Source organism: Ambystoma mexicanum, chromosome 1p (assembly GCF_040938575.1).
Source record: "Ambystoma mexicanum isolate Mex_15411 chromosome 1p, UKY_AmexF1_1, whole genome shotgun sequence".
NCBI lineage: Eukaryota > Metazoa > Chordata > Amphibia > Caudata > Ambystomatidae > Ambystoma > Ambystoma mexicanum.
The window spans coordinates 494,903,843-494,918,721 of NC_090921.1; the positions used below are offsets into that span (position 1 = coordinate 494,903,843).

General features: G+C 47.0%; 1 protein-coding gene across 4 annotated transcripts in view; it reads left to right on the forward strand.

The window, feature by feature from the left end:
• DPP9 (dipeptidyl peptidase 9) overlaps positions 1-14,879 on the forward strand; it is a 1,325,370-nt gene that overhangs the window by 88,469 nt on the left and 1,222,022 nt on the right. For 2 of the 4 annotated variants that reach the window (XM_069649353.1, XM_069649356.1), the window contains exon 3: positions 13,540-13,781. In XM_069649353.1, coding sequence (XP_069505454.1) covers positions 13,540-13,781 — 242 coding nt within the window. Of the gene's footprint in view, positions 1-10,968; positions 11,082-13,539; positions 13,839-14,879 lie in introns of those variants that run through there. The other 2 variants (XM_069649354.1, XM_069649355.1) reach the window with 2 other exon arrangements.

The window sequence follows — 14,879 nt, forward strand, 5'->3', positions numbered from 1 at the left end:
ACTAGATTCACCATGAGTAAATTAATTTCGTAGCTAGTCAGTATATTTCTGAGTTGGTCAACGTTGACTTTACTGCCTTCTACCCCCTATTTCTTTATTTTCTTCCCCTGTCTGCTTCAGGTCATTACCCAGTATGCCCCCTTCTACATCTAACACCAGCCTTTAGTCTCCCTTTTGTGCTCTTACCACTCGACGACCATCCTGACCCTTAGTGAGTCGCTGATGTTCGCTATATGTTTCGTCATAAGTATCCCTACCAGTATAGGCACAAAAAGCATCAAAAGAATATTTTTTTAAAAAAAAGAAAATCAAGTGATACTGGAAAACCTACGCACCCTTTGCACTGACAGTTACTGCACTCCAATACAAAACAATGGGCCTGAGTTACAGACCTCCTCCTCTACACCCAGCAAGTGGATAAACGGACTTCCCTCTGGAAACAGTATTCTCTGGTCAGAACCCTATCCCAACCAAAGATTGGTTCAGATGGTAAATGCACTTACCCATCCTCCCCCTATAAAAGATCATGATTAACGTGTACAAAAATGAACTGTATCCGTAATACATCTGGGAAGTGCCCACCTAATTGGTGATGTGCAACGAAGGACAAGACCCTGCTGTCAAGGGTGCAGAAGCTTTTACTAGCGTAAACATTGGTCCCCGTGGGTCTCGCACAATGATGTAAGCCCAAAACAGCGTCAAAGTATACATCATACATTCTACGTATTTTTGGGATAATTTGCGGCGTGCATGAGATAGTTATATTTATGGGGTAGGTGCGTGCAACCAACATCTAATAATTTGAATAATGCTGGCAGGATCTACACGTAAGAGTAAATCACCCATATGCGCATTCTAGTGTACACAGAAAAACATTAGGGTCACGCAAATGGCTATAAAGCCGGGAGGACAATTCAGTACATGCGGGTGTGAATGATTACATTAGCTATTATGACCGTATATCAGATAGAATAAGGATATGAAATTAACATAAATATTGTAAAAAACTATTTTTCAGAGACAACAAATAAGCCAATTACTGTGCACCTGCCTAACGTGTTCTTGCCCACACCGGACGAGCCGGCAGTTCCACAGACCGAGTGGAAACAATATTATCAAATTACCTGAATGCAGTAGAAGAAGATGGAAAGACGGCAGAAAAGAAGAAAAGTACACTGCTGTTGCATGCCCTAGGCAGAGGTGCAACAGAAGTTTAGAGAAATGTCACCTTTAACAAAACAAGGAGAGGCGATTTCAATAGCTGTGAAGTAACTTTAATACAACTAGATACATGCCCAAAACAAACATTGCCATTCACAGTTACCATTTTTATATCAGAAAGCAAACACCCAATGAAAATGTAGACGAATATGCATCTCCCTTGCATAATTTGGGGATCTGTTGAAAAATTGAAATTGGAATGGGTATGGATGAATTAATAAGGGACCAGATAATAATCGACACAAATAATACGACAACGCAGGAGAGACTGTGGATGTGTTGGAATCACAAAATAGGATAGACCATTGCCATAGCTAAAAAGGTAGAGCGCACTATGCTAATTTCTACGACATCAGAGAAAACAACTAGCTACGGCGAATGAATAAGCTACTACAAGTCCTGGGAGGATAGCTCAGCGGCAACGTGCTCGCCTTGGAAACAAGACGACACAAAGCAACACAGGTTCGATCCCCGGGTTCGCGCTTAGAAACCTCTGGGTATTCAGCATGTTAGGAATATGCAACTAAGACCTATTCCGGTAACATCGCCTTGATACCCCCGGGCTGTGTGAGCGCTTTAAAAATGCAAAATAAATAAATACAAGTAAAACAGAAGCCACACAGGTGCACATCATTAAAGAAAAGAAATGATGGACCAGAAAGGGAGGAGGAAAGATGGTGCTATCTCTCCTACACAGAAAACAAAAATGTTTCTGATGCGGCATGCAAGGACACTTTGCATACTCAAAGAAATTTCCCTGCACTCAAAGATGTTTCAATTGTGGAGTGAGAGCGGTTTGTTGGAAAAAGAAGAGAATAGCGTACTTACATGAAGGATATAGTTCCAGCGAAGAATGAGTAATGGCAGTCACGAGACATATAGAGGTTTGTTCACATCTGAAGTGCCCAAGTTGTGCTATACGGATAAACCAGATTCCAATCAAAGTAATGGTGGACAGTTGTTTTCTTTTCCCAATTATACCAAAACAAAAGTTGGAGGGCATGCAAAGAGAGAGCATGATGAAGAACCTTCCAAGACTTGATATCAGAGACCCCAGTGGATTTGAGGGGTCCCTCATGAATATTTTGGGCCTGTTTCAATCAGAATTAAAAAATATAATGACGGTAGCAAAAATATACATTGCTAAAAAGGAGTTGAGGACCTTAGTTTGAGAGACCAGACCGCACTGGGGATGCAGTAGGATCCACATTTGATAGAACCAGGCTTGTTCATTGAGAACCATTGCATGGACAACAAGCATTCCCAGAGGTATTTAGTGAGAAAATAGGATGATTGAAAGGATAGACCCACAAAATTGTGCTAAAAACTGGAGCGATACCAGTTAGTGAAAAGGTAAGGAATATTCACCTGGCATTAAGGAAGGAAGTGGAAAAGGAACTTGAACGATTGGTGAATTAAGAAATCATAGAACCCATTGAGTCAGTGCAGTGGGTGATCCCAGTTGTGGTTCCACAGAAAGATCTCGATATGTGTGGACTTAAGCGATATTAATATCTGTATAGTGGGCTAGACATGGACCTGGAAGCATGGCATGATTTTTTCCTTGCCCAAACTCTTATGATAATACAGCGTTTCCCTACCTTAAACCTGCCTAGATTGTTCACTTTACACATTCCCTCCTTTTTTAGTTTTATCGCTTCATGACATTGTTCATCCAAAACAAAATCACATTTCTTGAATCAATTGTATATGGGGTGACTAATGTCTGCAAAGTCCCTGACGAATTCGCTATAAAACTTATTTGACAGTCTGTGCATTTTCTTATTGCTCTAGTCCAATGGTATGCAAAGTTTTTCATGCCGAGTCTCCCTCGTCCCCTTGAGTACAAATATTGTTTCTGGGCCCCCACCTAGGAGTTGGCCCCCGCAGGGTGCCCAAAAGATGTCGAGAGGAGGGCCCCAGGCTCTTTAAAATGTAAGCAGATTGTCTATGGCTTATACTATCTATTAAAAGCAAAAATCTGTTTGGAAATGTATTGGAATAGATGTTTTAGGTCCATATCACAGCACTGGACATGGGGCTTAATATTTGATATTGGCCGTAGATTATGTTTCTAAATGGCCAGAGGTTAAAATTGTAAGGCAAACTACAGGTCATGATATCATCTAATTTCCGGTAACAAATGTGCAAGGAAAGCCATCCCATATAGATAATATGCGATAATGGGACCCAGTTCAGAAGTAGTGAAGTAGCTGACTATGCAAAATGGAAAGGGGTACGATGGAAGTGTCTGTCATTACTACCCAGGATCGAATGGGTTGATCAAAAGGTTTAATAGAGTGATAGCTGGCTCAATTGAGCCCAGCTATCAGAAATATTGTAGCTGTTAAAACTGCTATCTAGAACATAATATGGACCGTAAGATCTTTGCCCAAATAAATTATTGGGATATCCCTGTTTCAGTTGATATAAGGGAGATAGGCAAATGCTAGTTTGAACCTTGTTTGGATCAATAATATGTTGGGTTGCAACAGTATTAGTCAAGATGAGATCAAGGAACGTGTACGCCAAGCTCAAGATGTACAGAAAGGCATTGATAGTAAGGTGCATTAGGTAAACCAGGTGAGAGAACTTGTACCTGGCAGTTGGTCTGGTTGAGAAAGAGAAAGTTGGTGATGAAAGTGGAGTTCCAACCCTAAAAGAGTGGTGGAAGTGTTCAGCTGTGCCGTGAGGTTAGATAATGGTACTATGCGGAATACAAATAGTGTAGTACAATGCAAATACATGTGGACAAGAACATATTCATGTGTTGTTGGGTACTTAGGACCGAGGAGAAGCAACAGGTGGTGGTAGTCAAGAGTGGTGCAGCAACTGATGAAGTGTATGTCCATGGAGATAACCAAGGGGATGAGTGCAGAGGTGATATCCCAAGTAGATTTGCATCCATTAATGAGGAACCAGCAGAAGTACGTTATTCTGCTCATGGTGTAGATCGCTGTCATCTACACTTGCACAGGGGATTGAGAGAGTGTAAAGAACCAGTTACCTTTAAGGATTATGTAAGATACTAGAATAGGTGTAGAGGTCACTAATATCACTAAATGCTCATGTTTTCCAATTGGTCTATATCACATGCTCTATACTATCCCATATGTAAGTTTAATCATTTAAGTTCCATATTAATAGTTCAACACCTTGTTAGCTTTTTTTTCATACCATGCTCATGTTACATGTTATTAACTGTTTAATCATTTTGCGATTTGTTGTTTATGGGGATGAGGTGCGTTTGATCTATATATGCTAAGCATAGCAGTCATGTGCTAAATTTGCTGTCCTGTGTGGTCAATGGAAGCAAGGTTTCGAGATTATAAGCACCAAGAGGATGGAGTGTGCAGAGATAGTGGATGGATGGTGCACCAGCAGGCTCTTTAAATAAAATCAAACAGTAGTCAGTCTTTTAATTGCATTTTTTTCATTGGGCTTTTTTTTCTTGCCAATATCATTTTACTGCAAAATGCAGGTGTGGGGGCGGGGAGGGCTTGGCTAAGGAAATACGGGGTGGGGGATAGGTGAGAGAGGAAGGGAAGTGGGGGATCTCCCCCGCACTTTGCGGTAAAACAAGGTAAAAAACCGGTGGCAAAAAAAGTAGCGATGAATAACGTATGCCGTAAGAAGACATAGGGCCTCATTACGAGTCCGCCGGTCCGGACTTAACGCCACCGGTATAACCATACCGGCACCATTTCCTTGATCGTCAAATCACGATCCCGGAATCCCACCACCACAGACCCGTAAAATGCGTCGCCGGGGAAACCCCCCAGTTACCGGCAACACCTAACACCATGGGCATTGCGAGTACCACGGACATGGAAACACCGCCATAAAAATGGCGGAAAAACCGTGGCCACGGAGGCGGTATCGGCGCCACCGCGAACATGACGTTAAACAGTGCCTGGTGAGCTGAATCAGGCCACAGGTGCAGCAAATGAGCCCAGCTGGACCCAGCAGGCCACTGGGAGCCTACAAAAGGGCCACACCCAGGCCAACTCCAAACACAACTATGCAGGCAGCAGCTGCAGCAGCAGCATTGGGACTGGGGCTATTGAACCTACAGGCAGCACTTCACATGGTGGCAGTAATGGTGCAGAGGAGGATGAGGCGGAGGCGCAGGCGGCAGTTAGCAAACCCTGCACCCATGCCAAACCCAATTGTGCAGCTGGTACGACCCCGCAGGCAGCCTGCAATACCCTGCATCAGGGCCTCACCCTGGAACCTGACCCCAGGACAGATCCACACATTATACTAGCTGGACCGTCCAACAATCATGTACATCACCACCATGATTGAGGACGACATCAGCAGCCACATTGCCATTTCCACTGCAATCCCCCCCTCCTATAGGTGGTGCCAGTACTGCATTGTCTAGGCACCGGAACTTATCAGCACACAGTTGGTGAGCTGCACGGGCTCTCACAACCCTGTTTCTTTAAAATATTGGGACAGGTACTGGATGCCCTGCTGCGCCATGTGTCGGAACACATCGCCCTACCGCGTACCCTTGCACAGGTCATTGCCACCAAGTTGGCATTCCATGCTATTGCGGCCATGCCAAATTGCATAGGTGCGGCGATGCCAAATTGCATAGGTGCAGAAGACTGCACCCACATAGAGCTGACAGTACCACGTGCAATGGAGATGGTGTACCGCAATAGGAAACTGTACCACTCACTGAATGTACAGATGGTATGTGACGCCGGACAAGTGATTACACATTGCTGCGCACGTTTCCCGGGGTCAACACATGACTCAGTGGTCCTGCGGAATTCGACATTGCCACGCTACATGGAACGCTACGCTGGACAAAGCACATGGCTATTGGGTGAGTACAACTGCCAATGCACAGGCCCTGTGGAAGGGGGGTGTGTGTCCAGTGCAATGACCTGTGTGTGTGGCCTGCTACAACTGCACATGAATCACCCCCTGACCCATGTAATGGACGGTCAGCATAACCCACACATCACAAAGCTACACACGACAGGTTGCCACAGTGTGCCCGTACACACCCTGCCAAATGAGACATAAACCAATACTACCACAAGGCCATACAACTTGAGCCACTCAATACAGCCACCCACACTATGCACCACTGCCCCCCCAATGCACATGATGACTGCACATGAGACATCCTGCAACAACCACATCATAACAGTCTATTGATTGACTCATCCATGTGTGTACATCATTGCACAATGCCATACTTACCAACCACTATTGTCCGCAAGGGCAACTACATATGCACAGCAAGTCGTTGGGCAATGTCCAAATGCCAAGGTCTACAACAATTACCCATGAATGGTAATCACCCACCCGTCCGACCACTGCTTGACCCATATGAATGAATGATGACACAAGATTGCACTGCATCTGATCAAGAGATGATACCACAAACACTGACATGTCCAACACATTTCCATCCCATGTAGGTGATGCTGGATATGCACTCACGCCATGGCTGATGACGCCTGTATGGAGGCCAAGGAACAGGCATGAGGAGGCGTACAACAGCGCACACGTCCGCACACGTGGCATGATTGAGAGGACATTTGGCCTACTGAAGGCCAGGTTCCGCTGCTTGAGCAGATCTGGAGGATCACTGCTCTACAACCCAGTGAAGACGGGTAAAAATGTGCTTGTGTGTGCCATGCTGCACAATCTGTGCATGCGCAGGAACATTCCTCTGCTCCCAGACACAGAGGATGATGATGGAGGTGGGGATGGGGATGGGGATGGGGATGGGGTGGCTCCACCCGATGGCCAACGAGCATGGGATAGACTCTTTTGCCTTTTTCTTTTGAGAGACTGCACATTGACAGCATTGCATGGATATGACGATGCCGGTGAATAAATGGATTGTCTGCAAATTAAATGACGGATGTCCACTCATTATGTTTTTTTCAAAGGTGTCGTATTATGAACAAACCAGGAAAGAAGGTGCATTGGGTAGGGAAGCTGTACACCCCTGACCACCCACCACCCAAACGTACCAGGCCCCAAACAACTGACCCCTTAATGGACCTCCCCCACCACCCAAACATACCCACCCCCAACCAGGCCCCAAACAACTAACCCCCTAATGGACCTCCCCCACCACTCAAACGTACCCACCCCCCTACACCCATAGTGTCCCCGAATGTCATGTCTATTGCCATCCCCACATGGCCCTATTTGCGGGGGCGCTTATGCGCAGGAGTGTCCTTGCTGGTGGATCCAGTTAGCCGACTAGAGCGCCTCCGTGGGCTGCCAGTGGCAGAGCTGGATGGGGTGGTGCTGGCTGAGGTGACTGCTGGTGTGACTATGGGCACACGTCCTTGAATCGCCTGCTGGGCAACCAACATTGACTCCGCTATGCTGGATTGCACAATCTTCACTTCCCTGACATGGCGTGCCAGGGTGACGATGGTGGTCGCAAATCGTCCAATGGACCTGGAGAGCTGACGCACCGACGTCGCATTGCTCTCATGCTGCAGCCTGGCCTCCTCCCGCTGATGCATGGCCTCTTCACGCTGCAGCCTGGCCTCCTCCAGCTGTCTTTCCACGAGCTGCGTCAGGGTGGCCTGTTGTTCCTCAATGCGCTGCAAGCGAGTACTGAGCTCGGCCATGGAGGGCGTTGGGGAGCGCATGGGGCTGTGCAATTCTTGGGGGCTGAACTGTAGGCCATGGATGGATGACCGCTCATCTTTGTTGTCCCCCTCACCCTGTTGTGCAACTTCGACCTGCATGGCCGGGGCACTGTCATCACTCGATGCAGCCTCCTCAGCAGTTCAGATGGGCTGCAAGATGGCATCCGGGGCCATGGTGGGGGCCTGCATGGGGATGGTGGCGTCCGCTGGTGTGCCCGATGCAGCTGTTGCTGGTGTGCCCGATGCAGCTGTTGCTTGTGTGCCAGAGCAGCTAGCATCGTCGTCCTGGGCAGGAGTGCTGCGTTGGACGCATGCAGGTGGCCGCTGTGTCGCCTCTTGGCTGTCGTCGCTGCCACTTGACGCAGCTGTGGGGCTACAGAAGGCATGCTGTTAGTTGTGTGATGTTACTTAATGTGTCCATCACATGCATCAAACTGAACGATCCATGACCACTTGCATGTACACACTTGTGACTATTAATGCACTCAGGTGTGTGTGTCTCTGCTTCCACTCAGGTGACATGCATTGGGGATGTGTTACTTGTCATCTGGGTGGTCAGTGGGCCCATTGGGTCACTCCTGCCCTGGCTGGGGGGGGGTGGTGTCAGTGGGTCCATTGGGTCACTCCTGCCCTGGCTGGGGTGTGCGGGGGGGGGTGCCAGTGGGTCCATTGGGTCATTCCTGCCCTGGCTGTGGGGGAGGGGGGATCAGTGGGTCCATTGGGTCACTCCTGGGGTTCATTCACACTTATGGCTTTGTATTTTATGCACTTACCGGCATCTGCAGGTGGGCTCACTCCTGCCTCTGCGTCTCCGATGCCGTGGATGCCCTCGAGGTGCAGGACACTGCTGCAGCGCTCCTCCAAGATTGCAACTTGAGAGGGGATGCAGTGCCTCCACAGGGGCAAGTGCTGTGCTGGCGGTGTGCAGCGATGATTGTGCACATGGAGCCTGAGGTCATCCCACCTCTTATGGCAGTCCTTCACAGTGCGAGTGGTCACACCGACCGCTGTGCACTTGTGTGCTGCCTCCGCCCACACCTCCTTGCGGCGTTGCTGGGTAGCGCGCCGCTGGTCTGCGCTAAAGAGAATTTCTGCATGCTCGACAATGTGTTCCACCAGTACTGTGAGCTCAGCCTCACTGAAGCGCTGCTTTTGCTGTCTGCTTGCTAGGATACTGGATGCCATGGTGTTAGATGTGTTCTCAGTCTCAGGGAGGTGTTCTGACCTGTGGTGTCTGAGGAAGGCAGTGGATTGTGTTTTATATAATGGTCGCCTCTCTGTTTCCGGTATTTCCACTTCCTGTGATTCCGTGACGACGGGGACAGACACATGTTTTGCACTGTTTTTTGTGGCGTTATGTCCGTGTGCGTGGGTATTTATGTGACGGCAGTGACACTGTTTCGGCCTCGGTGTGTTGCGCACAACCGACATGCCGTAATCGGCCGTTCATTCCGCAACCTTGCTGTCGGGGAGACTGTCACCGTCGTCACTGAATCACCGGATTCCGGGCCGGCGGACTCGTAATGAGGCCCAAAGACGCAAACTTACACGAACCACTGCCTATGTCTGTAATACATCTGGGGGATCCACACACAATCCTCAGGCGAGGGCAATGTGTTCCACCAGTGGAACTTTGGAAGAAAGTGGCAAGCATGGCCCATGGAGGGTTATCTAAGGCATGGTCTGTTAAAAGATAAGTCGGGTCAGGTGTTTGTCAAGAACAGATGAGGAAGCAGGTGACGGTTTAGGAATTGTGTGCAGTCAGAGGACATTGACAAACGCAAGGAAAGCGCATTATTGTCCCTGCAGCAAAAGGAGGTGACTATTGACATGCTGGGCCGTTTTGAGGTGATGGGGGAATATTCCGTTGTACATGGTGGTGTAATTACTTCATAATGGGCGGAGTGATTAGATTTGCTAAAATGTTGATGATGATTTATTTCTCTTCTCCTTTTTCTGCCGTTCTGTACTTCAAAGGTTACTTTGTGTTTAGTAATATATGGATATTTGTAGTGGGTAGAGAGACTAATATGCATTGGAACCCTGCACGTCATCCAGTCCCCTTCCTGAACCTGCGACGTACATGTAGTATACAGGTGCCAGTTACCATCTGTCCTGGTGAGACCAGAGGAAAGTGCCTTCTTTTGTGTGTAAATAAACTCCCGTCAATTACGACAGGATGTCACGTTAATCTAGGTGGAGCTGTAAGCGCATAGAACAGAGCTACCCACAGAGTGGTCCCACTGGATGGAATCCGTGGACTTAAACCAACTGTGACATCATAGAACCAATGGATTTCCCCAATAGGCTGTGTAAGCAGACACCCCACAGCCAAAGAAAGATTTCAGATGATCAGCAATGCCACTGAAGTGTATGGACAAGCAAGGCTACCAAGGACTGGTGTGTTTATTTTCTCAGGAGGCACAATTGTAAATCCCATCTCATAGCACAACACTAGAAGGAGATTTGTGGCAACATCTTTCTTTTCTCCATGTGTTGGAGCTGTCTTCACAGGGGAACTGAACATTTCCAGAGTCCATTAAAAAAAAAACTCAATATACTTTGCACGGTCACAACCTTTCCGCCTTTCATTTTTAAAAAGGCCAAGTCAGAGGTGTCAATGTTACAGTACAGCTGAAGCATACATGTTTTCAGTGTATTTTAGTATTTGCTTAATTTACTTTAATTTAACAGATTTTACTTGCGACGATAAATACATTTTTATTTTAGATATCAGTAAAACACTTGTGCTCAATTTAATTTGCTAATGATGTGTGTGTCTGAATTTTTCTCATCTCCATTAGATCAGTTTTTTGGTTCAGTCTTGTAGTTGCAGAAGTGTGAGTGCAAGTTTTAATGTGTTTATTTTTATTTCATACTAGCGCCTTTGGGGCACTGTAGGTTGGGATACTTTCTTGACCCACTTTTCCAGAGACTTGGCTTGGACGGTGAGCCAAGAAGTCTTCCAGGATTGTAATTGAGAGCATAGAGGAGGGATAGGAGTGACACTATAGGTAATGGCCAACCGTCTTCACGTTAGTCGTATGAGGAAGCACACTGTGCCAAACTACTTATTTAGCTAAATAGTTTATCATCTTTCTTGCAGCGATGTGCTGTTACAGGAATTGTTTTGTGGAGAATATCCAGTTTGACGGATGTAAACGTTAAATGGTTATTATTCCAGGCCAGATACAAGTGATCGCCCCCTGTCAATTGTTGGTAAGTGTGGTCAGAGTGGCCTTGTTGTTTGTTGATCGTTCTATTCCTGCAGTAGCATTCAACTTCTCCAGTTCAGTGATTGTAGGCATGTAGTCATAGATGTTATGTTTCATGCAAAGACCATTTGAACATTTCAGAGGGACGTTGGGCTATCCTGCTTGGCTCTCCTGTTGAGTCCTGCATTAGGAATGTCTTTGCACTCTGTGGGCATGGTAGTTTCAATAGAACGTCTGCTTTCACATTTCTGGAGGGCTGTAAGATGGATGTTCGATCCTAGATGATTTTTGCTAGTTGTGTTGGTCTGCACAGCAACATTTATTGGTCGCTTGATAGGTGCTTATACGATTAGCAAAACTGTTTCAAATCGCTCTCGGGGCAAACAGGAAGGGGACAGGGGAAGGTAGACACTGAATTATAGCAATGATAAATAATTAAATTAAAAGTACAAACAAATAATGAGAATAAGGGAGAGGAGATAAACCTACTATGCCTTGTGAGTCTTCAGAATGTGCAAGGGGAGGAGGGAGGGTAGGTGCTTTAATGCTTATGGATAAGTGCTCAGGGTAAGTGCTAGGAGGAGAAGAACGTAAGTGCAACCACCCATGGGTAGGGTGAGCCCAAGTAAATGCAGCAGAAAGACAGAGGCTTGGAAGAGCGATGTGGAGGATCAAGGCCCCGAGGACACAAGTGTCCTGCACGTCAGTCACGCTGCTGTAAGATTAGCAGGGAAGAGAGGAGGAGAAGGAAGAGGTAAGGAAATGTCTTGAGGCCTTTTCGGAACTTAAGGAGGTCATGCTCATGATGCAGAGGGAGTGGAAGGCTGTTCCACAGCAGGGAGCCAGCCGAGAAAAGTGATCAGCCACCAGCTCTCTGTTTAGCAAAGCGCTTAACACGCATGGAGTTGGTGTCAGAGGAACGGAGGAGCCTAGAAGGGGAGTATTTGGTCAGGAAGTGTTGAAGATAGTAGTCCCTAGTCCCAGATAGCCTTGTGGATGATACAGAGGGATTTGAATTAAATATGTGCTGAGACCGGAAGCCAGTGAAGACTTTGTAGGGCAGGAGAGATGCGGTTACTGGGCTTGGGGCCAAGGATAAGTCTTGCTGTCCTATTCTGGGTTAGCTGGAGGGGTTGCAGGGTGTAGGAAGGAAGATTGAGGAGGCTATTGCAGTAGTCTATCCTGGAGTAAACCAGAGCACAAGTAACATTGCGTCTCTGGGGGAAGGTGAGGAAGGGAAGAGTCTCTTTGAGAAGGAAGAGCTGAAAGTGGGCCTTCTTGACAATGTCCTGAATATGAGGGATGAAGGAAAGCGAGGAGTTGAAGAGGACACTGAGATTATTAGCTTCATTGGAGGGAAGAGGGCGGGGCCTTGGAAGAAGGCCAGAGTGCAGGGAAGAAGTATGGTGCAGGGGACCCAATAGGGAGAATCTCAGTTTGGCTGGTATTGAGACAGAGGTCATTAGCAGTGCACCAGGCCTAGATGGCAGAGAGGCAGTCGGGGGGTGAAGGAGGGTGCAAGGGCGTCACTGGGAAGTTTGCAGAAAAGTTGTGTATGGTCGTCGTAGCACTGAAAGTTGGGGTAGAAGGAGGAAATGAGGTGTGCCGGCAGAGTAAGGTATATGTTAGAGTCAGGGCGAAATAATGAAGCCCTGGGAGACACCACAGGTGGCGGAGGAAGAAGGGGAGGAGAAATGGCCCAGAGTGGTTTTAGAAGAGCGGTCAGTTAGGAAGGAGGCAAGTCAGTCCAGTGCCCGCTCCGAGATGCCAAGGGTGTCATGGAGCCTTTTTATGAGGATGGAATGGTTCACTGTGTCAAAAGCAGAAGAGAGATAAAGAAGAATGAGGACAGCAGGGGAATGGAGCCAAGAGATGCAAGCAGTTCTTCACGGGTGTTCAGAAGAGCAGTTTCCGTGCCTATGGATGCTCGGAATCCAGACTGGTGGTCATGTGGGCTGCCATCAAGTTCTGTATGAGTTGTTGGGGGGAGGGCCATCTTCTTGAGCAGTTTTCCCAGGAACGGGGGCATGGAAATGGGGCAGTATTTGGCTGTGCAGGAAGGGTCTGCAGAGGGTTTTTTAAGGAGGGGTGCACCAGGGAGTGCTTAAGGGAAGATGGAAAAGAACCAGTAGCAAAGGAGTGGTTGCAGAGATCAGCCAGAGCAGGAGTGAGAGAGGCGATATTTTCCTTGATGGTTCTGGAGGAGCAAGGGGCAACCTGTTTGGACGAGACCTTCATGGAGTTGACCACTCTGGTGACCGCTTCAGGGGAAACGGGAGTGAAGGAGGGGAAGGAGGAGGGTGAATGGAAGGGGGAGGGCAGAGGGGAGAGGGTTGGGAGGGTGGGTGACAAAGCTGTTCAGTATGTCCGTATATTAATACAATCTTTGTAGTTTGATGTGTGAATTTTGAGTCAAGGCCAGTGTCCATTTATCATTCATCAGTTCTGTTCTTTCTTCGCAGGTGGTTTCCGGGTACACAAGGTGGAGACATGATGACTGCCACAGAGGCTCTCTTGGACAGCACAGAAATGGAGGAGGTACCAACTCAGTATTATGTGGAGAAGCACTCATGGGACGGCCTTCGGGATATCATCCACAACAGTCGCAAGTACTTGGGCATGATCGTTAACAAGGCTCCTCATGATTTTCACTTTGTACAAAAAGTGGAGTCAAGTCCCTACTCCCATCGGCTGTATTACCTGGGTCAGTAAAGCTTGACAGCATCCTCCACCCTTCTCTGCTCCCTGATCTATTACCCTGGTAAACAGTGCTTTATTCTTTGTACCATTCCCCCTGTTATCCCACGCGCTGTTTTACAGATTTCTCAAAGCTTTACAATCCCCTATGCTTTCATCAACTGGGTAAATTAAACTTTGCGATTCCTTCCCTTTTCCATTCTGCCTTTATTTCCATTCCAGAAGTGTGCCGCAGTTTGTTTTCATTGTACCTATACATCTACCACTTTTTTACTAGACTAAATGGGGGCCTACAACCTACCTTCAATGCAACATGGCGCCAGTCTTCTGTGGCCTGGGTAAATGGCACTTTACAATCCATTATCTTCTTGTGCTTATGTTGTCTGTACTGATCAGCTGTTACTGGGTTATTTGGAATTTTAGCAACAGGATCTTGATGTTATGACAACACATGTGAACTTGACTGACATGATACATTATATAGGATCTGTTATAGTGCCCAGAACATTCCATAAGTTTGCCCTATGTTGCTATGGAACAGTGAGCTGGAGATAACCACAGTACCATAGAATCCAGGTTGCTTCAGGAGTTCTAGCGTTTAGTAGAGGAGTAGTGCTGTCGCTCTAGTCTTTCTTGGACTTTCCATCTTCAAGTCGTCATTCCCTGACAAATTGAAAGTTCATATGGCTTTTTTCTCTTTTATACTATTATTGAAACAAGCTTTTTCCTAGGTCTCCCTCTTTCTACCTTCTCCAGCTCCATAGTGTGCAAAATGCTATAGAATAAATAACTATGATGACTTACTCTGATTTCCTTGTCCCTCGTCACTTGCCTCCTGTTAGAAGTATTTAGTTCAGTTTGCTGCAGGTAGTCAATCAAGCTTTTGGGTAACTTGACCCTATCTGCCTCTGAGGCAGATTCAATCTATATACCCCACTAGAACTTATTTTCCACGGCCTCATCACTGCTTCACATCCCTCATTCTTCTCAAGCTCCCATCCTCTCTTAATCATCAAGGAAATGAAGGACCAGCTGGTATTATGCATGGTTGTCAAAACCTGACATTTCAGTCCCTCATGAACTCCTTTCACTGGACTCTGGTTTG